Consider the following 27,918-nt stretch of genomic DNA (forward strand, 5'->3'; position numbering starts at 1 on the left):
CTCTTTGCAACCCTACGACCCTATGGATTGTAACCCGCCAGACTACTCTGTCCTTGGAATTCTCCTGGCAAAAATACTGGACTGCGTTGTTATTCCCTGCTCCAGGGGTAGGATGCTTACCGGGGACAAATAGTTAAATGGTTCAGTCGCTCAGTGGTGTCCAACTCTTTGCAACCCCATGCACTGCAGTACACCAGGCTTCCCTATCCATCACCAACTCCTGAAGCTTGCTGAAACTCAAGTCCATCATCTCCTCCTCTGTCATCCCCCTCTCCTGCCTTCAATCTTTCCCAGCATCAGGGTCTTTTCCAAAGAGTCAGTTCTTCACAGCAAGTGGCCAAAGTATTGGAGTTAAGCTTCAGCATCAGTCCTTCCAATGAACATCCAGCTGATCCCCTTTAGGATGGACTGGTTGGATCTCCTTGCAGTCAAGGGACTTTTAAGAGTCTTCTCCAACACCACAGTTCAAAAGCATCAATTCCTCAGTGATAAATGGAGGATAAATGGAGAGTGGATAAATGAAGGATGGCTTTTGACAAGGCTACAGAGGAAGGCTTCCCTGGTGGCTCAGACAGTGAAGCATCTGCCTGCAATGTAAAGGCAGAAAAGATCCCCTGAAGAAGGAAATGACAACTCAATCCAGTACTCTTTTTTTTTCTTTTATTTTAATTGGAGGCTAATTACGTTACAATATTGTGGTGGTTTTTGCCATACATTGACATGAATCAGCCATGGGTGTACCTGTGTTCCCGTTCCTGAACCCCCCTCCCACCTCCCTCTCCATCCCATCCCTCAGGGTCATCCCAGTGCACCAGCCCTGAGCACCCTGTCTCATGCATTGAACCTGGACTGATGACCTGTTTCACATATGGTAATATACATGTTTCAATGCTATTCTCTCAAAGCATCCCATGCTCGCCTTCTCCCACAGAGTCCAAAAGACTGTTCCTTACATCTGTGTCTCTTTTGCTGTCTCACATATAGGGTCATCGTTACCATCTTTCTAAATTCCATATATATGCATTAATATATTGTATTGGTGTTGTTCTTTCTGACTTACTTCACTCTGTATAATAGGCTCCAGTTTCATCCACCTCATTAGAACTGATTCAAACAAATCCAGTTTTCATTAGAACTGGAAAATTCCATGGACTGAGGAGCCTGGCAGGCTACAGTCCTGGGGTCACAAAGAGTTGGATACTACTGGGCGACTTCACTTTCACTTTTCATAGAGGAAGCATGCCAGCTCCATCTAGTGTGCTTCTGAAGATGGATCTTCAGAAGCAAATCTGGCAGTTTCTATTGCTGAGCCTAGGGGCTTTCCAGATGGCTCACTGGTTGAGTCCACCTGCCACTGTTGGAGACTCGGGTTCAACCTCTGGGTCAGAAGCCCCCTGAAAGAGGAACTGGAAACCCACTCCAGGCCGTGCCTGGAAAATTCTATAGATAAAGGAGCCTGGTGGGCTACAGTACATCGGGTCCAAAAGAATCAGACATGACTGAGTACAACACAACAGAATTGCTGAGCCTAACTAGGATCCTAATAATGGTGGCATAACACACCTAGAGCATTATAGAAAGTGTATCTTAGCAGGTGCTAGGCAAAAGAGCTTAAACAAAATTCAGGAGATACAACAAAAACTTAATGAGGCTCCATCAGAGTTATGGCTCAATGGGTAAAGAATCCGCCTGCAATGCAGGAGACACAGGAGATGCAGATTCGATCCCTGGATTGGGAAGATCCTCTGGAGGAGGGAAGGCAACCCACTCCAGTATTCTTACCTGGGAAATCTCATGACCAGAGGATTCTGGTGGGCTACAGCCCACGGGGTAGCAAAAAGTCAGACACGACTGAGCATACACACAACACACGCACATATGCATGCAAAGTCAAAGAATTTATCCAGCTCATAGGCGCTATAGGAACACAGACCCTGAGGCCCCCGAGAATATCAGGACAGTAAATATGACCTTCATTGAACAAACTATCCCAGATATAACAAGAAAATTACAAAATTCAGATGGTGCATTTGGAATGAACACGTCTCAATTGGTAGATGTTGCTTTTAACATGTTCAACAGCAGGGAACAATGACAGAAGAAAGACGCAAAGTGGAACACCACTTTCCTGGCAGCAGCGTTGGATTCCTGGAAAGCACATAACCCGAAGAGAGGTAAGTCACCACTGGGGAAGGAACGATGCGCTTACTGTAAGGAGGAAGGACACTGGAAAAAAGATTCAGTTCAGTTCAGTTCAGTCGCTCAGTCATGTCCGACCCTTTGTGACCCCAAGAATCGCAGCACACCGGGCCTCCCTGTCCATCACCATCTCCCGGGAGTTCACTCAGGCTCATGTCCATCGAGTCGGTGATGCCATCCAGCCATCTCATCCTCTGTCATCCCCTTCTCCTCCTGCCCACAATCCCTCCCAGCATCAGGGTCTTTTCCAATGAGTCAACTCTTCGCATGAGGTGGCCAAAGTACTGGAGTTTCAGCTTTAGCATCAGTCCTTCCAAAGAAATCCCAGGGCTGATCTCCTTTAGAATGGACTGGTTGGATCTCCTTGCAGTCCAAGGGACTCTCAAGAGTCTTCTCCAACACCACAGTTAAAAACATCAATTCTTCGGCACTCAGCCTTCTTCACAGTCCAACTCTCACATCCATACATGACCACAAGAAAAACCATAGCCTTGACTGGACGAACCTTAGTCAGCAAAGTAATGTCTCTGCTTTTGAATATGCTACCTAGGTTGAGTCATAACTTTTCTTCCAAGGAGTAAGCGTCTTTTAATGTCATGGCTACAATCACCATCTGCAGTGATTTTGGAGCCCCAAAATAAAGTCTGCCACTGTTTCCACTGTTTCCCCATCTATTTCCCATGAAGTGATGGGACCAGATGCCATGATCTTCATTTTCTGAATGTTGAGCTTTAAGCCAACTTTTTCACTCTCCATTTTCACTTTCATCAAGAGGCTTTTTAGTTCCTCTTCACTTTCTGCCATAAGGGTGGTGTCATCTACATATGCGAGATTACTGATATTTCTCCCAGCAATCTTGATTCCAGCTTGTGTTTCTTCCAGTCCAGCGTTTCTCATGATGTACTCTGCATAGAAGTTAAATAAGCAGGGTGACAATATACAGCCTTGACGTACTCCTTTTCCTATTTGGAACCAGTCTGTTGTTATTGCCCTGGGCTAAAACACAGGATTGCCAGTATCTGCTGGATCATCGAAAAAGCAAGAGAGTTCCAGAAAAACATCTATTTCTGCTTTATTGACTATGCCAAAGCCTTTGACTTTGTGGATCACAATAGACTGGGGAAAATTCTGAAAGAGTTGGGAATAACAAGACCACGTGACCTGCCTCTTGAGAAACCTATATGCAGGTCAGGAAGCAACAGTTAGAACTGGACATGGAACAATAGACTGGTTCCCAATAGGAAAAGGAGTATGTCAAGGCTGTATATTGTCACCCTGCTTATTTAACTTCTATGCAGAGTATATCATGAGAAACGCTGGGCTGGAAGAAGCACAAGCTGGAATCAAGATTGCCCGGAGAAATATCAATAACCTCAGATATGCAGATGACACCACCCTTATAGCAGAAAGTGAAGAGGAACTAAAGACCCTTTTGAAGAAAATGAAAGAGGAGAGTGAAAAAGTTGACTTAAAGCTCAACATTCAGAAAACAAAGATCATGGCATCTGGTCCCATCACTTCATGGGAAATAGATGGGGAAACAGTGGAAACAGTGTCAGACTTTATTTTGGGGGGCTCCAAAATCACTGCAGATGGTGACTGCAGCCATGAAATTAAAAGACGCTTACTCCTTGGAAGGAAAGTTATGACCAACCTAGACAGCATATTGAAAAGTAGAGACATTACTTTGCTGACTAAGGTTCATCCAGTCAAGGCTATGGTTTTTCTTGTGGTCATGTATGGATGTGAGAGTTGGACTATGAACAAAGCTGAGTGCTGAAGAATTGATGCTTTTGAACTGTGGTGTTGAAGACTCTTGAGAGTCCCTTGGACTACAAGGAGATCCAACCAGTCCATTCTAAAGGAGATCAGCCCTGGGATTTCTTTGGAAGGACTGATGCTAAAGCTGAAACTCCAGTACTTTGGCCACCTCATGCGAAGAGTTGACTCATTGGAAAAGACCCTGATGCTGGGAGGGATTGTGGGCAGGAGGAGAAGGGGACGACAGAGGATGACATGGCTGGATGGCATCACCGACTCGATGGACATGAGTTTGAGTAGACTCCGGGAGTCGGTGATGGACAGGGAGGCCTGGCGCGTAGCGATTCATGGGGTCATAAAGAGTCGGACATGACTGAGCGACTGAACTAAACTGAACCAAAAACATAGGAACAAAAACAATACAAGAAGGCCAGGAGCCTCTTGTATGGTAGAAAGAGAGGATCACTCAAAGTAAAAGCAGAGATCTAGGGGGCTCCGTTTAACTAGAGGCATGCGTGCATGCACGCAATTCCAATTTCCCCACAGGCGCTCCAGGCTCCTTTGACAGTGGGGAACAAGTTGATTAACTTACTAATAGATACGGGCACAACATTCTGTGGTAAGCACCAAACCGACACAGAAAACATCTCAATTCACCCCAGTTACAGGAGTCCCTGAAGAAGCACAAAATCATTTGTTCTTACAACTTCCAGAATGTCAACTAGGGGACCCCACCCTGAAACACAGTTTCTTATGATATGTCAGAGTGTTCAATCCCTCTTTGGGGACAGAATCTCCTTTGCAAGTTTAAAGCTCGAGTAACATTTTTGCCAGAACAGCTTGACATCAGGGGCCCACCCACCAGAGCATGCTTTGAGCCTACAGATGGCGCTCATGGAAACCCCAGAAAAGGAGATGGAGCTCTTTCTCCCCTGAACTATTTGCTTTTACCTGGCAGGACCCAGAAACACAGGTAGTTCAACAGTGTGCTTGGACGGACCTCCATCAAGGATTTAAGAATTTCCCTACTGGAAGCAGCTCTTTGCAGGAAACTGCCCTCAGGAGGAAGCCCCTGTCCACGTCACCTTAGCAAAGCTATATTGTAATTCACTTTTAAACCAGGGACTCCCATGTTCTCAACTCCAACCCAAGCACACTTTTCAAATCTTGTAATCTCACAATACCTTGCTTAACTTGTTGGTTCTTTCCATGGATCAAAGCAGTAGACATGAAGAATAAGTAGTTAACAGGTGACCAGATCGCTTCTCTAGCTTCGCCTTCAGTAGCCTGAACACACTGTGTGAACAAGAGTAACATGTAGGGGAAGATCATGAGGAGTCCACAAGCCTGCACACAGTGGAGGACGGCAACGACTCTCACTCCCCACCTCAGAGATGAACTGAGATTACTTCCGTTTCCCTTTCAAAACTTTCAGGGCTGAAGAGAATCTTCAGAAGTGGCTTTCCGGGGACGCTGAGTCCACCTTCTCCCCAGATTGCTGCCATTCTGAGTCAAAGCATCTTTTCTCTCCACCGACATTTGTGGGCATTGATTTTGTAAGGAGTGAACAGCAGGACCCAATTCACTGGGTAACACTACTTTGGGGAAACCTTGGCTAGGGACCTTAGAAACCTAATATTAGACAAAGGATTCTTACTCTAATTTGTGGACAGTTTGCTCACAGCAAGCTCTGCTGCTGCTGCTAAGTCGCATCAGTCATGTCCAACTCTGTGCGACCCCATAGATGGCAGCCCACCAGGCTTCCCCGTCCCTGGGATTCTCCAGGCAAGAATACTGGAATGGGTTGCCATTTCCTTCTCCAATGCATAAAAGTGAAAAGTGAAAGTGAAGTTGCTCAGTCGTGTCTGACTCTTAGCGACCCCATGGACTGCAGCCCACCAGGCTTCTCCATTCATGGGATTTTCCAGGCAAGAGTACTGGAGTGGGGTGCCATTGCCTTCTCCGCACAGCGAGCTCTACATATGAGAAAAGTCTACAAAACACCATCAGAACTCTGAACTATTTGGCCAATTCTGGATATAAGGTCTCCCAGAAAGAGGCCTAGACATGTCAGCAACAAGTCACCTATCCAGGCTTTTTCCTTTCCTAAGGACAGTGGGATCTTTTGCCCAACAGGCAATTCAGACTTAAGAACACCCAAGACCCACAGGCACCTGAGGGTCTTCCTGAGAATGGCGGGGTTCTGTCACATTTGAATCCCAAACTATGGGCTCAGAGGAAAACTCTTCTAGGAGGCTTTAAAGGGACATGATCTTGAGTCCCTTACTTAGACTAACGAGTACCAGACAGCCTTTGAAACAATAAAAACAAAGTTAGCCTCAGCCTAAACTTTCAAATTATATGTCCAGGAGAGACAAGGCCTGAGTCTGGGGAGATGTTAATTCAAGCTCTGGGGGATGACCCCCTGCCTACTTTTCAAAACAACTAGTATAGACTGTTAAGGGGTGGCTCCCCTTCCTTCCAGCTGTAGCAGCTATATATGACAGGCTTCAGGAAGCTGAGAAGTTTAGCCTGGGGCAATCCACCACTGTGTATGTCCCTCCTCAAATCTTTTCTTTCCTGGAACAAAAAGGGAGCTATTGGCTGACTTCTGAGAGAATTCAGGAGTATTCTCTTAGACAATCCTAACTTAAGACTTCAGGTCACTTCAGCCTGAAATCCAGCCATTGTTCACACCCCTCAATGCACAACTGCCTACACGTCATTGAGCTAGTGTACTGTAGCAGATGGAACTTAAGGGACCAACCCTCCACTGAGCCTCACGTGGGACTGATCACCGATGGAAGCAGCTTCATGGACCAGAAATCATTGCTCTGACAAGATCCCTACTAAGCACTGAAGACGAGGGACTTTCACTATGCATTCTCCCTGGTGCACACTCACGGGCAATCTGGAAAGAATAGGGGCTCCTCAGTCAAACCGTCAAGACAGAAAGCATGCTTCTGAAATCCTGTCACTATTGGAAACGGTCCATAAGCCCTCCCAAGTGGCCATAAGACCACCAAAAGGGTGAAACTCATACAACAGAGGGCGAATGGTTAGCTGCCCAAGCTGGAAAAAAGCCAGCAAAGAAGGTGATGATCAAGCCTTGCTGGAGTCAAGGAGGAATCGGGAGCCTGCCAAAGGCACGCCCACAAGCGCCCCGGTTAGGCCTGGGCTCCTAACCTGCATAGTCTCGCCCACAGAGACCCATCCTCGGAAGTGAGGTCAGCTCCGCCTTTCGCACGTTTGGGCAGGGCCTGGTCAGCCTACACATTGCCTTTGCAAACTCACCCCTCTGCGCCATGAGCTTCCCTTTTTCCAGAGGCCGCCAAGCCCTTAGGCTGCCTGAATCCCCAGACACCCACAGAAACTTCCTGCCTCTGAGAGGCCCGCCTCTCGCCTTAGCAACCGAATTCTTAAGTTGGCCAGCCTGCGCACGGTACTCCGATTGCGGGCGGCCCTTGTCCGTCAAGCATTTTCTCTCTGTCCAGTGTCCACTCCACCTTCCTGCCCCTGCCTTTCCTGGAGGATAACGGAGGATGAAGTTTCCTCCACTCTGGCGAGTCCCACCTATCAAGACTTAAGCTGCGAGCTTCGGAGAGGAATAGGCCTTCCATTGGGTCCGGAGAAATGTCAGTCAAGGGATGGGCGGGTCCAACAGCGACCTGACGCAAGGTTTCTGTGGCGACACTACTCAGACGGAATGGGGCGGGACGACCTCAGGGGACCGGCTCCGCTGTATTGGGCCAGAGGCGAGGCAGTCCGCCCTCCGTACTCCGGATTGGCTGAGCGAGAGCCGCGCCCCCCTCACGCCGGCGGCTTTCGCACGAGAAGTGGGCCCATTTCGCCCCAGTTGTAGCCACACGTGCTCTCGCGGAGAGAGTGAGTGCAGACCGGGCCGGCCAGATCCGTCGTAGACCCGGGAGCAGCGCGGGCCATTTCAACGGTGAGGGAACACGAGTGGGCGGTGGGAAGGAGGGGTCTGGCGCCCGGAGGGCGACTAAAGCTCCGCAACCGGAAGTACCTTCAGAGAGGCGTCGCACCCGGAAGTGTGGCAGGACGGCAGCCACACCCGGAAGTGTGGTTCTTCCGGGGCTACGGGAACTAATGGTACCTGGCCAATTGAGATGCAGAGTTAAAACAGGTGTTTGTATATCTTTATTTGCTGAGGCTTGTCAGAGCCTTCCTTTGCGGGAAGTGTTGGAGGTTGCAAGTATGTGGTCGTGTTTTTGAATGTTTCATCCTGTTGAAAAGCCAGGAGAGAACGAGCCCCAGGAGTGTGTGCAAGGAGGCCAGGCTGAGTAAAAGCTTTTAAGAAGTTTCTTTTGCTGCGGGTCGCCCTCCATCCCACCCCCCCACAGGGATGTGCAGATGGAGGCCGGAGGAGACACTACTGCCCCAGTCCCTGGGGATGCGGAGGACTTGGAGGAGATGCGGTTCCCCAGTGAGGAGGCTGAAGACGGTGGAGGGGTTCACAAGGACTTACCCGATCCTGGAGATGCAAGCTTGGAGAAAGCAGGTATACATTCCCTTTACGAGGGTCTTGGAAGGAATTCCTAAGGGGTGTTATTCTTGGGGAAGGTTCTTGGGGGCCCAGAGAGGAGTCTTTGGGACTCAGGGAAGTAGTTTAAACCATACTTTGGATCAATGGGAAGTCATTGGGGACTCGAGTTGTAGTTTAAATCACTGAGGAATAAAAAGGAAATCAGCGAGTGTCAATGGATGTTCACTGGGGAGGTGGTGTGAATATAGGCCCTTGAAGAATCAGAAAGGGATCAGTTGAGGTTAGAGAGGGACCCAGGGGGTTTAAGCTGTTTAGATCAATGATGACCAAAAGAAAGTTAATATGGTCAGTGAAAGCCACTCAGTCCTGTCGGACACTTTGCGACCCCATGGACTATGCAGTCTATGGCATTCTCCAGGCCAGAATACTGGAGTGGGTATCCTTTCCCTTCTCCAGGGGATCTTCCCAACCCAGGGATCAAACCCAGATCTCCCGCATTGCAGGCGGATTCTTTACCAGCTGAGCCACAAGGGAAGCAAGCCCTAATATGGTCAAGGGGGACTATTTAGAAGTTAGTGTCTTTGGGGGCTTTAAATCACTGAAGTGGGAAAGGGGATCTGTGGAGGCGAGTGGACACTCAGTATTTACATCTTTGAGGAGTTGATGGCAATTATTGGAGGGAATCTTTAAGGAGCCAGATCTTAGTGGATTTAATGATGATCATTGCTGGAGAGACAGTGGACATCAGTGAGACAATTAGAGAGTCAGAGGACCAGTCGGAAGATCTTTGAAGACCCCAGTGTATATGTAGTGGTATTAAGTGGAGGATTAGCAGAAATCATTGGGAAATGAGTGCTCATTGACCACTTTGGAATTAGTGGATGTTGATGGAGTTGTTGGAAAGGATCATTGAACATTACTGAAAATCAGTAACAGGGGTTGTCTTTGAGAACTTGGGAAGTATTGGGAGGAGGTAACTGGGGACTGTCAATGAGAGAGTGAGGGAATATGAGGTCGTTGGGATTTTATGGGGAAAGTATTGATACATAGTTGCCAGTGGATAATACTGGTTGTCAATGGGGATCAGTGGACATGGACTAAAATAAATGGGAGGGTAGTCAGTAGAGGGCAATGAATTTGTGGATTTCACTGTTGAATGTTAATAATGGCCATGGGGAAGGGCAATAGAGGTCATTAAAAAAGGCGATGGCACCCCACTCCAGTACTCTTGCCTGGAAAATCATGGATAGAGAAGCCTGGTGGGCTGCAGTCCATGGGGTCACTAAGAGTTGGATACAACTGAGCAACTTCACTTTCACTTTTCACTTTCATGCACTGGAGAAGGAAATGGCAACCCATTCCAGTGCTCTTGCCTGGAGAATCCCAGGGATGGGGGAGCCTGGTGGGCTTCCGTCTATGAGGTCACACAGAGTCGGACACGACTGAAGTGACTTAGCAGCAGCATGGTGGTTATTGTAGGGAGGGGGTGGATATCAGTGAGGATAAAGGAAAGTCATATCAATGAGAATAAAGGTCAGGGGAATCAGTAGGGGTCATTGGAAGCCTTGGATGTTAATGGAGGTCAATGGTGGTCATTATTGGGAATGCAGTGGACATGGAGTAGATTAAATTGTGGGTTGGGGCAGTCACTGAAGATCATTGAAGATCTAGGTATTAGTTATGTTAATGTGGGGGTCACTGAAATGTTACCGAGCAGCGATGGGAGCAAATAGGAAGTTGGGGAAGTCCTAAAGATCTGGATGTTAGTGGATCGTCATGGCAGTCCTTAGGAGAATTAGCGGTCTTTCCCAAGAATATAAATGGGTGCCCAAGAGAGTCAATAGTGTCGTTAGGATGAGTGGACATCAGTGAGGATAAATAAGGGCTTAGGGGTGCATAACTGCCGACACAGATGATAGTAGATATAATGGTGGCCATTAAGTAATGAGCAGATATCCGGAGAGTACATGAGGGGTCAGAGTAAACGGGGGTTCACTGAAGATGAAGATATCGATGATTATTCACAGGTGTTGGGGTGCTTTGCAAACTTGGGAATGGCAGTTATTGAAAGGGGAATAATTATTTGGTTGGGAAGTAGAGGGTTCAGTAATGAAAGTTAGATGGGCTTATTGGAGTTTTTGCGGGGGAGGTCATTGAAACCTAAGTGTTAGTAGACATCACTGAGGGGCAGAGGAGACACCTGGAGGTGTGTGTCAGTGGCAGGGATCGCTGCAGGGCTGGTAGGGATTTGCTGGTTCTGTGGACAGATGACTTACTGGGGGGCTCCCTTTCAGGATCCAAGACCAAGGACCAGTCACCTAGCCTGCTGCTCCAGTCAGAGGCTCCATCATGCACCTATGGGCTCTGGAGCCCCGCGGCCTCCGAGGGCAGTCCTCTGGGCGGCCCTGAGATTGGCTCGGGGGGCCCGGGCGGGGACCCGAGTGACGAGGACTGGCGCAGCAAGCGGAAGCACGTGTTTGTGCTGAGCGAGGCCGGCAAGCCCATCTACTCGCGGTACGGCAGCGTGGAAGCCCTGTCGACCACCATGGGTGTGATGACAGCCCTGGTGTCCTTCGTGCGGAGTGCAGGAGACGCCATTCGCGCCATCTATGCTGGTGAGCAGAGGGGCAGGAGGCAGAGTAGGCGACAGTGACTGGGGCCTTGGCTGGCTGGCAGGGGGGCTGGCTGGCTGGCTGGCTGCCTAGGGCACTGTGGAGCTAGTTAGGAGTGAGTCAGTGTGTGTGGAAGCTGGCCAGGCGTCTGTCCAGGGGGTCTATCTGTCCGTTTACCCTGCTGAGTTTTTTGACCAACTCACTGGGATATAACTGGCTGGATACTTCCTTGTTGCCTGAGAGCCTGAGCGTGGGAGCTGTGTGAGCTGGGTGTTTTTCTAGTTCTGTTAGTTTTCCTTTCTCCATCTTCCCCACTGCATGCTGTATGCCTGATTCTTGACCATCCCATCATATCTCTGCAAATGTCCCAGCTCCCCCAGTTTGTCCTTACCCTAGTCCTGGTGTCCCCTGAGTGACAGAGTGGGCTTGGACCAATTGTGTGTGCCTTGTCGGGGGTGGGGGTGGGGGGACTGTGGAAGAGCCCCATGTGACCCCCTCATGCCACCACTGACCCATCTCCCTCTGACCGTCCCTTCCCTCCCCTCCCCCAGAGGACCACAAGCTGGTGTTCCTACAGCAGGGCCCGCTGCTGCTGGTGGCCGTGTCAAGGACTCCTCAGTCAGCCGCCCAGCTGCGTGGGGAGTTGCTGGCCGTGCACGCCCAGATCGTGAGCACCCTGACGCGCGCCAGCGTGGCTCGCATCTTTGCGCGCAAGCAGAACTATGATCTCCGCCGCCTGCTGGCCGGCTCGGAGCGCACCCTGGACCGACTTCTGGACAGTGTGGAGCGGGACCCGGGGGCCCTCCTGCTGGGCGCCGTGCGCTGTGTGCCTCTGGCTCGTCCACTGCGGGATGCGCTGGGCGCGCTGCTCCGACGCTGCACAGCGCCCGGCCTGGCCCTCTCGGTGCTGGCGGTGGGCGGTCGCCTGGTAACAGCCGCCCAGGAGCGGACGGTGCTGGCCGAGTGCCGGCTGGACCCCGCCGACCTGCAGTTGCTGCTGGACTGGGTAGGGGCCCCGGCCTTTGCTGCAGGCGAGGCCTGGGCACCCGTGTGTCTCCCCCGCTTCAATCCTGATGGTTTCTTCTACGCCTACGTGGCCCGCCTGGACGCCATGCCCGTCTGCCTGCTGCTGCTGGGCACCGACCCCGAGGCCTTCCATGACATGGCCACCTGCCGGCGCCTGGTCGAAGAGGGCATGCACTCGCTCGGAGCCATGCGTGCCCTCAGGGAAGCTGCCAGCTTCTCAAATGCTGCATCGGCCAGTGCCTCAGCCTACAGTGTGCAGGCTGTGGGTGCTCCTGGCCTCCGGCACTTCCTCTATAAGCCGCTGGACATCCCTGACCATCACCGCCAGCTGCCCCAGTTTACCAGGTGGGCTCTGCCCCCGTGGGCATTTGGCTGGGTGGGGAAGCTTATCTAACTGCAAGGTTCAGCCGCTCAACAGACAAGACTCTGGAGAGAGAGCCGGCCGTGCTCTCGAGAGAGGCAGTAGAATGGGTCTCTGCCTGATGCGGGAGTCAGCCTCCAGCCTCAAGAAGTCCCCTGTCCTGATGCAGAGGAACACCCCAAGACTCCAGGAGTCCCCATGTTTGATAGGGAGGTTAGGCCCTAAGAAGCCTCCAGTCTAATGGGGGAGGAGGCTCAGCTCCCTTACTTTAATTGAACTCCCTAGACAGAGGGGAGATGGGCCAACCAAGAGAGCTCTAGACTGACCCTATCCCCTACCCTCCTCCGTCAATGCAGCCCCGAGCTGGAGGCCCCCTACAGCAGAGAGGAGGAGCGACAGCGCCTGTCTGACCTGTACCACTGCCTGCACGCCCGGCTGCACAGCACCTCCCGGCCGCTGCGCCTCATCTACCACGTGGCTGAGAAGGAGACCCTTCTGGCCTGGGTGAGTTGAGCAGGGCTCTGAAGGAGTCGATTCCCACGCTGCAAGCCTCTTTCCCTCCGCTCTATCCCCTCAAGCCACAGCAGCCTCCTTTAAGCACACTACCCCTTTGCCTGGGCTGTGGTTTTGTATCCGTCCCTGTCACTCCACGTGTCTTTGTTTTTAAATATTTATTTGGCTGTGCTGGGTCTTTGTTGTGGCATGCAGAATCTTTCTTTAGTTGTGGCCTGTGGGCTCTAGTTCCCTGACCCGGGACCCAATCTGGGTCCCCAGCATGGGGAGCTCAGAGTCTTAGCAGCTGGACCACCAGGGAAGTTTCCATGTGTCTTTGAAACCCATCAGTCTCAGTGTCTGAAACCTCTTAGACTCATTGTTCTGTTGACCATTCCCTCATTAATGTCTTCCCCTCTCAAGAGGTCCCATTAACTACAGTCACTTTGCCTGTCAATTTTACATCAGCCCCACCCTCTGGCCGTGGGTACCGGCTGAACTTTGATTCTGTCTGTCCCCTGCACTTTAGCACTGCAGGCTTGGTTCCATGCTGTGCCTTCCACTTGGGGTAGCCTTCCCTGTGGTCTCTTCAGGACTGCTGTCCACGCTTCTGGTAAAGGTCAGCTGTTCAGGGGGTTTGGTCAACGTGACTCCATTGGAGATGGCTCTTCCCTTAGATTCTGACATTTAGTGCACATTTTTAGACTCATCTGTTGCATGTCTATTATGTATCAGGCATTATTCTGAGAATTTTATTAAAAATTTTTTTGTTGTTTTCATTTTCAAGCAACTTTAAACTCACAAAGAAGTTGCAAAAAATTATGTGAAGTAGGTCTTTGACTTAGTTTCTCCAGATGTTAACATAACCAGGGGAACTCATCAAAATCAGGGAATTAACATCAATGCAATCACATCTTATCCACAGGCTTCATTCAGACTTCACCAGTCGTCCCACTCATATCCTTTCACTGGCCCATGATCCAGTCCAAGAGCGCATATTCAGATTGATTGTGTCCTCCTAGTCTTGTTTATTCTGGAACATTCCCTTGGTCTTTTTTGTCTTTCACAACCTGGGAATTTTTAGGAAGTACCAGCCAGTTAGTTTGTAGATTGCCCCTCAAGTTGTTTTTTTCTAATAATATTTTGTCAGGTCACGCATCTTGAGCAAGCCTCTTGCACAAGTGTCAGATGTCTTTCTCTGTGTTGTATCAGGAGGACCATGACATCACTGTGTCCCAATGTTGACATGACTCCTGTTCACTTCGTTAAGGTGATATCTGCCAGGTTTCTCCACTTTATAGTCTTTTTGCCATTTGTAATTAGTCAGTATCTTGTGGTGATTAGGTCAGTGTTTTCTTTTTCACCATATTTTCATCCACTAATTTTAATATTCATTAAAGATTTTTGCCTGTGACAGCTGTTTTCTCTGGCATTTACCATGTGGTGATTTTTCTCATTTCATCCTAATGTCTATATTTATTGGTTGAGATTCTGCTGTATGAAAGAGCTTTCCTTGCTCTTGTTTAATTTTGAATTTTAAACTTCGTATCATGGATTTTTTTTTAATTCAATGAGCTAAAATCTTTTCCTGTCTTTTATTTTTGTGCTCAAACTCTCGCTTATTTAGTCAGCAGAAGCCATGGATTTAGCCAGACTGGCCCCTGTACCTTTGTATTTTTTTCTTTAAATAAAATTTTTGACTGCTCTGTGTAGGCATGTGGGATCTTAGTTCCCTGACTAGGGATCAAACCTGTGTCTCCTGTGGTGGAGTATGAACCACTGGACCACCAGGAAGTCCTCCCCCTATGTCTTTTTGACACATCTGTATCACTGCTTAAGTTCTTCTTAACTTTCTGGCAAAAGATAGTCCAAGCTTATTTTGTAATTTCTCTGTGCCTATCCTGAAATCCACCATCTGTCCAGTGAGTCCTTGAACCTTTTAGTAGAGGATGGTATTTCAACACCAGAATCTGGTAGTCCCAGGATTTTAGATCAGGCTGTCAGGAAATGACATCTAAGTGGAAGGGGAGATCACAGGGCATGTGGGTGTCTCGAGGAACAGTACACCTGGCAGAGGAAAAGGACTGTGCGGGTGCCATGAGGTGAGGCTGAGCCTGGCTGTGTCTGAGGAACAGCAGGCAGAGGCTAGAGTGGCTGGCACAGGAGGAATGAGGGGGAGAACAAAGGCGGTGTGGAAAGGTGCTGGTGACCGGATCGGGTTAAGCCTCTCAGGTTGGTATGAAGATTAAGTTGAATTAATCCTCACATCACACCCAGGCTACAGATGATAAAAATGTAAGTGTGTGGAACTTAGAACAGGACTTTGTATACAACAACTACTCATTAAATGTTAAGCACTCTTGTCATTATCTCCAGTCCACAGATGAGTGAACTGAGGTCCAGAGAGTGTATATGCACACACACATAGCACCTGGGTGAAATCACTGGTTCTGGCTGATCCCCTGGCCCACTCATGATACAGAAGCATCAGCTTACCTGCTTTAGCACAGTGGCCAGGTTGGACAGAAGACAGGTACAGGGCTAGGGTAGGATGGACAGCGCTGAGCTTGGCCAGCTCGGGACCAACTGACCATGTCTCCTCTCAAACCCGCAGGTGACCTCCAAATTTGAGCTGTATACCTGCCTCAGCCCCCTGGTGACCAAGGCAGGTGCCATCCTCGCAGTGACCAAACTCCTGCGTTGGGTGAAGAAAGAGGAGGATCGGCTCTTCATTCGTTACCCACCCAAGTACTCCACACCCCCAGCAGCCCCAGCGGCTTCTACGGACCAAGCTTCCCACAATGGCTTGTTTGCTGGCCCTTGAGAGGCAGACCTTCCAGACTGGGCAGTGTTGAGAACCACCACCTTGGGCTTTTACCTTCTGTCTTCACCCTGGAAATGGGGCAGGGTTGGGGGGTTGGTGGTAGTAGTATGTCTGTGTGTGTCCAGTCGCTCAGTCAAGTCCAATTCTTTTGCAACCCCACAGACTGTAGCCTGCAAGGCTCCTCTGTCCATGTAGTTTCCCAGGCAAGAATACTGGGGTGGGTTGCCATGTCCTGTGGCTGGTCCCAGTCTCCTGGGCAGTGCAGCGGGATCTGGGGAGCTGCTCACCAAAGACACATGGGTGGCAGGGTGATTGCACACAGGTGAGCAGGCTGCCTACCCAGTCCCCTCATGCCCCTCCACCTCTGGGAAAACCCTTAAGAATTCCTCTTCCCCTCCCTCTGCCTTCACCTTCTCCACTTGGATGGTGTTCCAGCCTCTGTCAGGGACCGTCTCCATGCTCGCTCCTGCGACAGGGGCCTGGCTCCTCCCTGGGATCTCAGCCCAGAGTGTCTAGGGCTGGCCAGGGTCTCCCTTGGTGGCCCACGGCAGTTTTGGAATTGGAAATGTAGGACCAAGTCTGTGCCCTGAAACGGCCTGAGGATATTTTTAAACAAAAGAGAGCTGCACATAAAAGGCCTAAAACCGATATCCACAAGGACATTCCCTTTGCCCTTCATGTGCTTCATCTTTACCCAGTATAAAGTGACCCCATCAGTGCTGGCTGCTGCTAATATTAATAGGAAGGTGACCTCCAGCGCCCACCGGCCTATGTAACCCAGGGCAAAGTACCCGACTTCACACAGTGACTGAAATCCAAAATTTTTACACAGATCCACTTAGCTTCCACGGCCCATTCTGTTCACGCGTGACTGCTCATGGGCTGTTAAATGAGGATTTGTGAAAGGGGACTGCACCACTTGTGCACCACCACACAGCACCTGCACAGCTGTCCGACTCACAAACCGCACGACCCAAGCAGAGATGAGACAGAGAGCGAGGCCTGCCTGTAGTTTCTGCGTGTGTGTGCAACACTCAACACCCCAACAACCAAGACCCTAGTCCTGCCTCGGGTTTCGCTGAGCTGGAGCTTGGAGCCTCGTGCTGCGCGTGTGCGTGCTAACTGTCGCTCAGAGATCTCTGGGTGGCCCACGTCGGTGAGCTGATCACCCGTCGCTCTTCACCCTGGTCAACTGATGCGCAGAGACGCACTGGACACGTGCACGCTGTACCGCCTTTCTGCCGGCGCGTGTTTTTGTTTTGTTTCTGTTTGAACCAATCACCAAAGCGCGCGCGTATCAGCTGTGTGCTGGAAAATGGCGGGGAAGCTGGAGCCTCGGGAAGTGAAGTTGCCGGAAGTCGTGGAGGACGGTGAACGTAGTGAAGGCAAGGGGCCTCTGGCATCCAGGGTCGAAGGGAGGGAACCTTCGTCCCCTTGCCCTAGTGCAGTGGGTAGTCACTCGGTCGTGTCCGAGTCTGCAACCCCATGGACTGTATCCCTCCAGACTCCTTCGTTCAGGGGATTTCCTGGCAAGAATTCTGGAGTGGGTTGTCTTCTCTAAGGGATCTTCCCAACCCAGGGAAGAAACGGATCTGCATTGCAGGTGAATGCTTTGCCGTCTGAGCCACCAGGGAAGCCCTTTGTCTCCTTACAATAATGAAATACTGGTACCAGTACTAAAAAAAAAAAAGAATTATACACTGCTGTCCAACGTATAATTCTCAGCATCTAGATTAACTTGTCAATTTTTTTGGTTATACGTGAGTTAAATAGAATACCTCAGTATTCATCTTTTCAAACAATAAAGGGGTGGATCTCACAAAACCCACTCAACTGCTGCCACATCTAAGAAAACTTAACAGTAATTCCAATACCGTCATTTCACACCCTCCCAGCACATTCCACACTTTGCATGGACTCTTAAATATTAATCGTGGATGGCCACTCTCAAGAGAGCTTCTTTTCTCCGGGCATTTTATTAATACTGACACCCCCTACCCCAGTGAAAGGAAAGACAAAATTGTTCTAGAGGGAGTTGGAAATTGCAGTCTAGGCAAAAGAGGAAAATTGTCGAAGACAATGATCCCCCGCTATGCCACTAGCACTTTTTTTTTTAAACTATAAAAATTTTCAAAATGTACTTAAGCACAGAAAATAAAATGAATGCCCATGTACTGGTCACTGTGTATTAACAGTTGTCAACTCCTTTCATCTATTTCTGACCTTCCTACACACTCTTTAGACCACCTTATTGATAATAAACACATCTATGCAGATGACAACAATGATTATGATTATGTACTTGGATATTGTCTGCCCTAGGTTGTGAGCTTCTTGAGAACAGACCATTCATTACCATTTCCCCAGCACCTAAAACAGTGCCTACTTGGCAAAAGTAGGTGCTCAGTAATTTTCTTTTTTTATTGTATGAATAATGAAATAACACTGAGAGTTCTCTTAGATTATGGCCTCATGTTGAGTGCAAGCTTTCAACAAGAAGATGCCAATAAATTGCCCTTATTAAGCACTTAATATAGCTGCCACTGTGGGGGAAAAATCCCTAGTATTATTACATTTTTTAAAAAAAGGAAGTTGTGATTAACCTCACCAGCAATGGAGAAAATTGAAAAGCATATCAAGTTGCCCTTTCTAAACCATCCAAATTGGCTTTAGAACAGGAAGAATATCTGCTATTGATTACTCTGGCAGAACAGGACTTCTTTTGCCTTGATGGCAGAAGTGGCCAGCAAAGGCTTTGCTGGAGGCAGTTTGTCAGAATACGCATAGCATCTAAAACGCTGTTTCTTATCTTTGGTCGCCGTGCTTGAAAATCATAGAATACACAGATGTGTGGACCAGGCAGGGTCACTGGAATGTTGATGGGAGCAAAACGCAGAAACAGTCATGGAAATGGCTAACTTTAAGTATATTCACACTTTACGGAATGCCTATGTGGTGGACATTATTTTTTTTAAGAGGCAGGAAGAAATAAATTCCAATTTAACTCATTACAGTTAATTTTAAAAGGAGAAGATTATGGGAATTCCCTGACAGTCCAGTGAATTAGGACTCAGCACTTTAACTGTTGTGGCCATGGTTCAGTCCTTAGTTGGGGAACTAAGATCCTGCAAGCCTTGCAGCACGGCCAAAAAAAAAAGGGGGGCGAACACCGTGATTCGTTAACACAGAGTAAGCTTCATAGGGATCATGTTCTTAATGAGGGAAAGCAAGTTAGAATTAAGAAAGAGAGGCAGTTCAGTTATACAATTATAGCTCTATGTGTGTTACATAGAAAAATGTCTGAAGGTTAAAGGCCCAACTGGTGACTCTGAACAAGGGACTTGAATTTTGGAGGTTGTGCAGAAGTGAAAGCATTTTTTTTAAATTTTAAAGGAAAATGCCAGTAGTAATGAGTAACTAAAATATAAGAGGGGAAACTGCTGAATGGCATCCGGGGATTCTACATTAACATTGGTCAAGTTATTAACACCTCTATTTTGATGGTTATACTGGTAGAGTTCCCTTAGAAATATGTACTGGAATGTTAAGAAATAGTGGGTTATGATATCTGCAATTTGTGTGCAGAAATGCTCTCAAATGTGGAATCTGATGCAGGGGCAAATAGCACTGTGGCTTATTTCTACAGTTTTCATGTACATCTGAAATTATTTCAAAATAAAATGTTTCAAAGGGGCTCATACTCCATAGGCTGTTTTGTTTTGTCACACTGATTTTTTTTAAATTTTTGTCAAGATGTTACTTGAACTATTTAAAAGATTTACCGATCACTCATGATCTTACTTGGAGAAGGCAATGTCACCCCACTCCAGTACTCTTGCCTGGAAAATCCCATGGATGGAGGAGCCTGGTAGGCTGCAGTCCACGGGGTCGCTAAGAGTCGGACACGACTGAGCGACTTCACTTTCACTTTTCACTTTCATGCATTGGAGAAGGAAATGGCAACCCACTCCAGTATTCTTGCCTAGAGAATCCCAGGGATGGGGGAGCCTGGTGGGCTGCTGTCTATGGGGTCACACAGAGTCGGACACGACTGAAGCGACTTAGCAACAGCAGCAGCATGATCTTACTGTGTGACTAGGACTTGAAATGCAGTGGAGAGAAACAACGGAGCTTTCACAGAAATGGTTGAACAAGCCAGCTGTAATAGACATATGGGGACAATCAGGGGAAACCAGATGTGTTGTGGGTATTTGGTGATATAAATGATCCAAAGATTAGTGATGATTGTTAATCTTGGTGAGACTCTTAAACTGCAGTCATCTAAGAAAATGTCTTCTAGTAGTTGAGACTGGTTTTTTGAGATTCTTAATGAATTTCATCTAGGGATGAAATGTCATGAAGTCTGGGACCTACTTGAAAATATTTCAGCACACACACAAAATAGCTGAAGCAAATATCGGTGGATATTAGTGATTGTTAGATCTGGGCAGTGAGTAAACCAGAGTTCATCACGGTATCCTATCTAATTTCATGTGCATTTGAAAATCCTCATAATATTAAAAACAAAACAAGTAATCACAAACACTTCCCTTTATTATTAAAGTAGATTTAATTTTTTTATTCCAAATACTAAGAGTATTTGAAGAACTTAAAAGTATCCAGAGGAGACATACCAACCAGTGATACCAGAGAAAGACAATAAGATTGAGAGCTAAGAAGAGAAGGGAGTTGCATTTTACTTTACATATTTCTGTAGTGCTTGAATGTTTTTAGAATGTTACTTGGGTAAGTGAAAATTAAAGCAATACATGCAATACATCTTACTGAGTTCTGAGTGTCTTCCTCAAACTTGGAGTGACTTGGATAAGGGACTGTTGGTGAGAGGATACTTTTACTTTCTACTCCTTATTCTTCTACAGTTGTTTATTAAGTAATTTAAAAATTCAAATGCAAAATTAAATGAATGCATACTAATATAAGGGGAAAAGATGTAAAGAAAGTGAACATAATAACAAATATTTCAGCAAAATTTAATAAGCTCGAGTTAAGAGCCCCTGATTTACAGCATGAGTTTTAATGGCTGCAGAGAATTTTAGCCTATGAAGGTGCCATAATCAACTAAGGTATCTTTAAGTTGCTTCCATATTTTAAGATTATGGACAATGAAACAGTCTTGCCCACCATCCTTAATTATTTCCTAAAATAGATGCCTTGAGGTGGAATTTCTGATCCAGAGGAGTTGAGTAAGTTTTTGTATTTACTACCAGAAAGTCTGAAATGAAATAATGTTTTGGCATATATGATTGGCAAAAGGTTGAAAAAATATTTGAATGATAAGAGTATGAGGAAGGAGTCTTCCATGGGCCTCTAAGGGGAGGGCAACTTCAAAATACCAAATTTAGTAACATACATGCCCCTTGATCCATCCAGTAGTCTTCTAGGAATTCATTCAGTAACATTCTGATGCATGCATAAAGAAGAATGTACCAGGATCTTATATTAGATTGAATTGTGTCCCCTTAAAATTCATGTCCACTCGAACCTTGATATGTGACCTTATTTGGAAACAGAGTTTTTGAGACTGTGTTAAGTGTCGTGTAGAATAAGGTTGTACCCTAATCTAATAACTGGTGTCATATAAGAAGAGGGAAATTTGGACATACAAAGATAGAATTTAAGGTGAAAGACACAAAAGAAAGACCCACGTAGAGGTATTGTTATGGCTTCTCAAGAAAACTAATGCAGACAGTCACTGTGGCATTATTTGTAACAGCAAAAGCAGCAACCTAAGATCATTAGTATATATATATCGAATAGAAAAATGCAGGGACTTCTCTGGCGGTCTACCGGCTAAGTCTGCACGTTCCCAAGGCAGGGGGCCCGGGTTCAGTCGATCCCTAGTCAGGGAACTAGACCCACGTGCCGCAGCTAAGAGTTGACATGCTGCAGCTAAAGATCCTGCACGCCACAACTTGAAAAGCAGATGCCACATGCCGTAACTAGAGATCGCAAATGCTGCAGCGACGATCGAAGATCCTGCGTGCCACAAGACCCGGTGCAGTCAAACCAATGAATATTTTTCAAATAAAAAGGAAAAATGTGAACTGTGAAATGCCATTTGGGACGTGACACCATCTTTATCAGAAAATGCTTGTATGTGGTTTGCTTGTCTGTGATGTGAATGGTCACTGAGCACACACAAATAGCCTGTCACGCAGGTGGCCTTGCAGAGGGTGCCTGCGGAACTTAGGTCTTGAGGGAGGGACTTTGCATTGTGTACCAAGGTGGGTAAGCATCCTTTACTCTGGATGTCATGTGTGTTTTGTGAGCTTCTTTTCATCTTCTCTGCTTAGTTTTTCTTAGAGAGCAAGCAGTGAGTCACTAGGAGTTGCCCTTTTCTCACTGATTTTACAAGAGGGCAAGATGTTGGTATTTTTGCTGGTTTTGTTGTTGTTATAAGTAACATGGGCTCACTTTTAAAAGTACCCTAGAAATATATGTGGCAAAATGACGTTTGAATCAAGACCTAACTAAAGTCTGTTCATTAGAGTTGATTGCTATATGTCTCATCTCTTAATCTATAGAGTTTCCTCTTCCCCTCTTTTCCTTCTTTGTAGTTTATTTGTTGAAGAAACCACGTTGTCCTATGTGTGGAATTTCCCAGCATCTGGATGATGCTGACTTCATCCCCATTGTGTCATTTAACATGTTTTCCTATTCCTCATATTTCCTCTGAATTGGTATTTAGAAATGGAAATCTGGTAGTATTCCTTTTTCTTTTTCTCTTGGTCGGGGTTGGGGGATGGGGAGCAGAGTCCTTCACAGGTGGTGTTGTGTTCTTTCATCAGGAGGCTCACAATATCCAGGGGTCTTTTGTGGATGTTAGCAGCCATTGCTAAACCATGTCCTAAACCCGTCGCTTCTTTCAGAATTTGCAAGTAGTGGCCTACGATTATCGGAAAGAAATCCATATGAAATTATTCTGTCCTATCGCATTGCCTGCAACTTCATACTGATTGAGAACAGCAGTAACAAAAGTGCCTCACTTCTCTCACCCCTGAATTTTGCTAAGGGTGGTGTCCTGCAACCTCTCGGGGAGAGCTGACCAGTAGAGGTTCTGAGTCACCCACTACACTCCCTCGGCCTCAGGGACAAAAGGCAGGGGTCCTGTAGGGATCCTGCCCTGGCTGGGGGGCTGCCCCTCGGCCGACCCTTGGTTCAGCCCAGGGTGTTCTCAGAACCTGCTGAGACTTTCTTCCTCCCTGCCCAGGCAAGTGTGGACCTTTCCTCAGTCCCCTCTCACTCTCACTGCATGCTGTAATTCTGGTTTTCATCCCACAGGTCAGACCGAGTCTTCAGAGAAGACCGAAGACTTGCTGGAAATGGTGAAAAAGTTGCAGAAAGGTCATGTGTCTCCTTGTGTCTGAGGCTTAACTTGAAGAGGTTTTAAAACAGGAAGATGTGGTTCAATCCCCGACCCCTCAACTCACAACCTTGGGAAATTATCCCATTGCACTTTCTCCCTCTTATACCATTTAGTTCTTTCAACCAAAAGCACGGCTTAGAAATTCAAGACATGTAAGCTACTCCCCAACACACAAATGCATGAGTGCACACACACACACACACACACACACACCAGCCATCCATTTCCTTGACCCATAGGCCAGCAGCAACTATTTTTAAATTTTCTGGTATTTTTTTTAAAAAAATCCATTTTCGGTGTATATTCTTTGTCCTTTTTTATATACAAATGGCAGATGGCAACACAAACAGCTTTGCACCTGGCTTTGCTTGTTGATGGGAGACTGGGAGCCAGCCTGCATCCAGTATCTACGTCAGGGTTGGGGCAAAGTACTGGCTGGGTTTGAGGTTGGATCTCCCTCTCCCCTAGTCCATCAGCAGCTTAAAATACTACAATCCACTGGTCTGTTCCAAATAAATGAAAACCTTCCTTTCCCTGACTCTGTGGCTACAGCACTGGAGCTGCTGCCTAGGCTAAAATTAGGTAGAGGAATAGGGGGATTGAAAATGTAGAGTGACCCTAACCTCCGTAAAACAAAGACCTCAGGGAGTCACGTCCTAATCAGCACCTTGGAGAGCACTCAGTCTCCAAGAATTCACAGGAGCTGGGGTTGGTGGCCTCCTAAAAATCCAGAAACTGACCTTCAGGATGTCTCGGGGTGGTAGTGACACCCAGCAAAGGTTGGGAAGAATTTCCCCTCAATTCTGCGCTTTCAACCTTGAAGCCAGAGAGGACGAGAAGGGCTTCCGCATTCAGAGTACTGAAATTTGGACTGTGCGAAGTTAGAGATGACTCCCTAAAGAGGCAGTGATCTTCCTGTCATTGGAGAATTTGATAGCTGTCAAAATGCAAGTGGTATCTTCCTCATATTTGAACACCAGAGTCCAGATACGCAGAAGCGACAACCCACCCTTCCAGGCTTTCCATGTGGTGGGGGTTTTCAGGAGGTGTCTACTGTCTCCCACCTCATTCAGAATTACATGCACAAGCCTCTGCCACAGCCCAGAAGACCCTGAGCCATCTGCCACCCCCTCCTCTCCACCCTGCCTCCTGCTACTCCGCTAGCTCACTAGACTCATGCCAGCCCTCCCAGGCCCCTTAGCCGAATGTTTTAGGCATATGTCTCAGTCCCTGCAGGGGCTTTGCATTCATGGTCCTTTCGCAGCATCCACTGCCACCAGCATTGACATCACAAATATTTGCTCAGTGTCCATCTTTCCCACCCAGAATGCAGGCCCTGCAAGGGTTTCTCTTGCATGCTCCATAAATGTTGATCGACAGCAGCAGAGACACAGTGCCGACACCCACCCTGCTCCTCCTGCCCAGGACAGCCAGGCACCTGCCGTCTCTGGCTCAATCTTCTATTTCCTTCTGCAGAGGGAAGCCTGGAACCACAGATTGAAGACCTGATTAACCGGATTCATGAGCTTCAGCAAGGTAAACTCCAGGATCTAAGAAGGCCCGCTGGCCGAGAGGGGCATGGGCTGGGGAACCCCCCGCTGCATCACCTGTAAGATCCAGGCCCCTCTGGACTGTCTGAAGGTGGGTTTACAGCATCCCAGTCTGCAGGATACAGCAAGGCTGGAGGCCACCTCACACTGTCGCTTCGTCCTTTCTCTGGCCCAGCGAAGGAGAAATCCAGCGAGGAACTGGGAGAAGCCCAAGCTCTTTGGGAGGCCCTGCGTCGGGACCTGGACTCCTGTAAGTGGGACCAGCAGAAGGGCGCAGAGAGCTCGTGGCCAGTGCTGACCTCAGGGTCTCTGCGCAGGCTGTTCCCTCCACCTTTGATGCTTTCGTCCTACATAACCCACGTCACCTCGCGCTGTTTCGAGTCACCTTTCAGCTGAAATTTCACCCCAACAGGTCTACCTTGGCGGCCCCTTCTAAACACCAAATACCACCTTGTCTCGCACGCACCCCCAGTTTGGTTTATTTCTTCATAGCTTTCATTCCTGCTTGTCATGGTGTACTTTTGCATTTCTCATCCTCTCCCCATTCTACTGTGCACGTGCTACGCAAGGGAGTCCTGCAGTCCTTTACCCCTTCTTACAGGGCGTGTGGGCTCCCAGGGGGAAAAAGCTAGATCAAGATGGTCCCTAGCAGGAGATGGGTGCAGGGCCAGCAAGAAGACACTGCCCTCCCCTGAGGTTGTTTTATCTTCTGTGTAACCTGGGGCCTTCCCTTTGCATGAAATAGCAGTCTGGGAATAGGATGAGGCCCCTGGAGACTTAAAAGTGTCCCTGTGTTTTCCAGTGAATGGAGAGAAAGTGCACCTAGAGGAGGTTTTGAGCAGAAAGCAAGGTATTTACCAGCCCTTTCATCCTCATTATTCTACCCGGCGCCCCTACAAAAGCCTGAAGTTCCCAGGCAGCCAGAGGAATCCCCCTGAGATCAGAGGCGAGGTGCTTCCCTCTCTGCTCAGATCTGCCCCTCAGCTGCCACCTGACTTGGAGTAAACACTGAAGTCCCCTCAGTGCCCTGGCCAGTGTGCTGTGAGGCCCCCTTCTGCCCCATCTGACTCCTCAGAGCCCCCTGGTCCCTCTCCCCGCAGAGGCACTGCGGACCCTCCAGCTGTACTGCCAAAGGAAGGCAGAGGAGGCACAGAGGTAAGAGGTCCTGCCCGGTTCTTCCCCGCCTCATTTCCCGGCCTGAAGGAGGAGGGGGCAAGAGCTAGGGGAAAGAAATCCTGGACACACACTCATTTTCCCTTTGTATAAAATCGAGTGGCTAGATGAGAGCCTCTCCTGCTTATCTTTGATAAGTGGTAGTGTTCAGCTGAACTCATTTAATCATTCATTGCTAGTTTCTTTATCAAGTGGATACTAAATTCCATCCACTGGTATTATTTTAGGTCTTCCCCTATGGTTTATCCAGCTCTTCTGCCATCCAAAACATTTGTTTATCTGTCTGCTCATCTATGCCCCCAGCCACCCATTTACACACCCATCCATCTACCGACCCATCCAACCACTCTCCCATACATCCAACCAACTATCCAACTCTCCAGCCAGCCAGCCAGCCATTAATCTTTCCAGCCTTCCATCTAATCATCTTTCATCCAGCCAGCCATTCTTTCTTTTCTCCACCTTTCCAGTCATCCATGTAGCCATTCATTTCTTTACCCAGCCATCCAGCCAGCCAGCCATCTGTCAGTCTTTCCTGTATTTCTCCATCCATCCATTATCCCTCCACTCATCATTTCTCTAACCAGACATCATCTCTCCAGCCTATCACTCACCTATTCAATTCACTGTCCAGCCACCTGTCCATCTGTCTTTCCATCCTTTGAACCTTTGCTTAACACATTCTTGTGACCAGAGGTCTCACACCCTGGGGCATCAAGATTTTAATAACATGGGAAAACCTGATGACAGATAGTTAAAGTGTATATATGCTTAATCACACCACACCTACCACTGTCTGAGGAGCAGATAGTGTTATCAACCAGTCCTCACAATGACAGTCCCACCATTTTACATGTGAGGAAACAGATCGACAGAGGTTGAATAACTTGTATAAGATTATAGTGGAATAGCAGATCCAGGCTTCAACCCTGGACTTTAGAATGTATGAAACTAAACCAATATACCCTTCACAGGGATTTCTTGGAAAGGCACGGTTTGATGGGAGACAGAATGGACAGGGTGAGAGTGTCAAGAAAGGCTCATAAGGTTCACACTTGATTTAAAAAAAGGAGAATGATAAAGATTCTGAACAGACTCCCAGCCCCACTCCGGCTAGAAGGCTTAATGGCTCATTCAGAGACTGTAACTGAGGGTTTTCTTTCCTTTCCCAGGAACTACATGTTGGCAGAGCACACAGAGCAAATTTCTATCCAAAACTCTCAGATCACAGAGACTCAAGGACAGAGGAAGCTGGGGTAACCCTGGGGTGACCCTGGGTCTAGGGCTTGGAGTGGCCTGGTGTGGGGGATGGGAGTGGGGCTTGCCTGAGGGAGAGCTTGTTGGAAGGCAAGCTTGTTGCAAGGTGAGCTGTTGGATGCAAGGCCTGGAGGATAAAACCCATGAAGGGGCTCCTAGCAGAGGGAGCCCTAGGCACAGATCTGAAGCCCCAGACTGGGCCAGGCTGGGTGTCAGTCCTACCCTGTGCTTGCTTATTCCTGGATGTCGGCCCCTAGGTTGCCCATGGAAGAACAGCTGGAGGATTTGATAGGCCCACACAAGGACCTCTGGGAATTCCACGTGAGCCAGTATCATTGCCTCTGTTGAAGCCCCTCCTCCCCTGGCTCCAGCGTGTCTGCTGATGGGCCCAGGGTCCTCCTACTGCTCAGGCCCAACGCCAAGGGGTGGTCCTTGACTCCTTTCTTCCTGTCACCCGCTCAGCTCAGTCCACCCAGCCACCTCTCACCAACCCCCACTGCCGCACTCAGCCTCCGGCGCCCAGACTGTTGCCCTGGCCTTTGCTAAACTCGCTCCCCTCCTGCTTGCCTAGAGTACTCATCCTGCAGTAGTGAGTGGGAACTCTGACCCAGACATGGCCAGGCCATCCCTTCATTCAGCCAGTGTCTCTGGATGTGTCCAGCAGCACTCCAGAGGGGCCAAGTCTTTGCTGTCCCCAAGCTGGTTAGAGACACGGGGTGGGCATGCCCAGAGTCTAAAACAAGAAAATAAGTCGATGGATCCTGTAATG

General features: G+C 48.2%; 2 protein-coding genes and 1 long non-coding RNA gene across 3 annotated transcripts; 2 read left to right on the forward strand and 1 right to left on the reverse strand.

Moving 5' to 3' along the window:
- Positions 1–1,879: 1,879 nt before the first annotated feature.
- Positions 1,880–7,574, reverse strand: LOC138418365 (uncharacterized). The gene is made up of 3 exons (XR_011248517.1): positions 7,255–7,574; positions 5,145–5,256; positions 1,880–2,148 (listed from the first exon to the last, which is right to left on the reverse strand). It is a non-coding gene; the product is annotated as an uncharacterized lncRNA (long non-coding RNA).
- Positions 7,575–7,598: 24 nt separating this feature from the next.
- On the forward strand, positions 7,599–19,482 carry MON1B (MON1 homolog B, secretory trafficking associated). Its single transcript, XM_069549628.1, has 6 exons — positions 7,599–7,909; positions 8,325–8,482; positions 10,762–11,082; positions 11,631–12,450; positions 12,823–12,970; positions 15,573–19,482. The coding sequence occupies exons 2-6, from the start codon at positions 8,335–8,337 to the stop codon at positions 15,780–15,782; spliced, it is 1,647 nt and encodes a 548-aa protein (XP_069405729.1). The 5' UTR covers positions 7,599–7,909; positions 8,325–8,334; the 3' UTR covers positions 15,783–19,482.
- Positions 17,098–27,596, forward strand: LOC138418544 (uncharacterized). Its single transcript, XM_069549936.1, has 9 exons — positions 17,098–17,158; positions 22,673–22,771; positions 23,085–23,147; positions 24,646–24,778; positions 24,895–24,969; positions 25,522–25,569; positions 25,820–25,874; positions 27,065–27,148; positions 27,407–27,596. Exons 1-9 carry the CDS (start codon positions 17,098–17,100, stop codon positions 27,530–27,532), a joined length of 744 nt encoding a protein of 247 aa, XP_069406037.1. The 3' UTR covers positions 27,533–27,596.
- The last annotated feature ends 322 nt before the right edge of the window (positions 27,597–27,918 follow it).

Source organism: Ovis canadensis, chromosome 14 (genome assembly GCF_042477335.2).
Source record: "Ovis canadensis isolate MfBH-ARS-UI-01 breed Bighorn chromosome 14, ARS-UI_OviCan_v2, whole genome shotgun sequence".
In the NCBI taxonomy this organism is placed as follows: domain Eukaryota; kingdom Metazoa; phylum Chordata; class Mammalia; order Artiodactyla; family Bovidae; genus Ovis; species Ovis canadensis.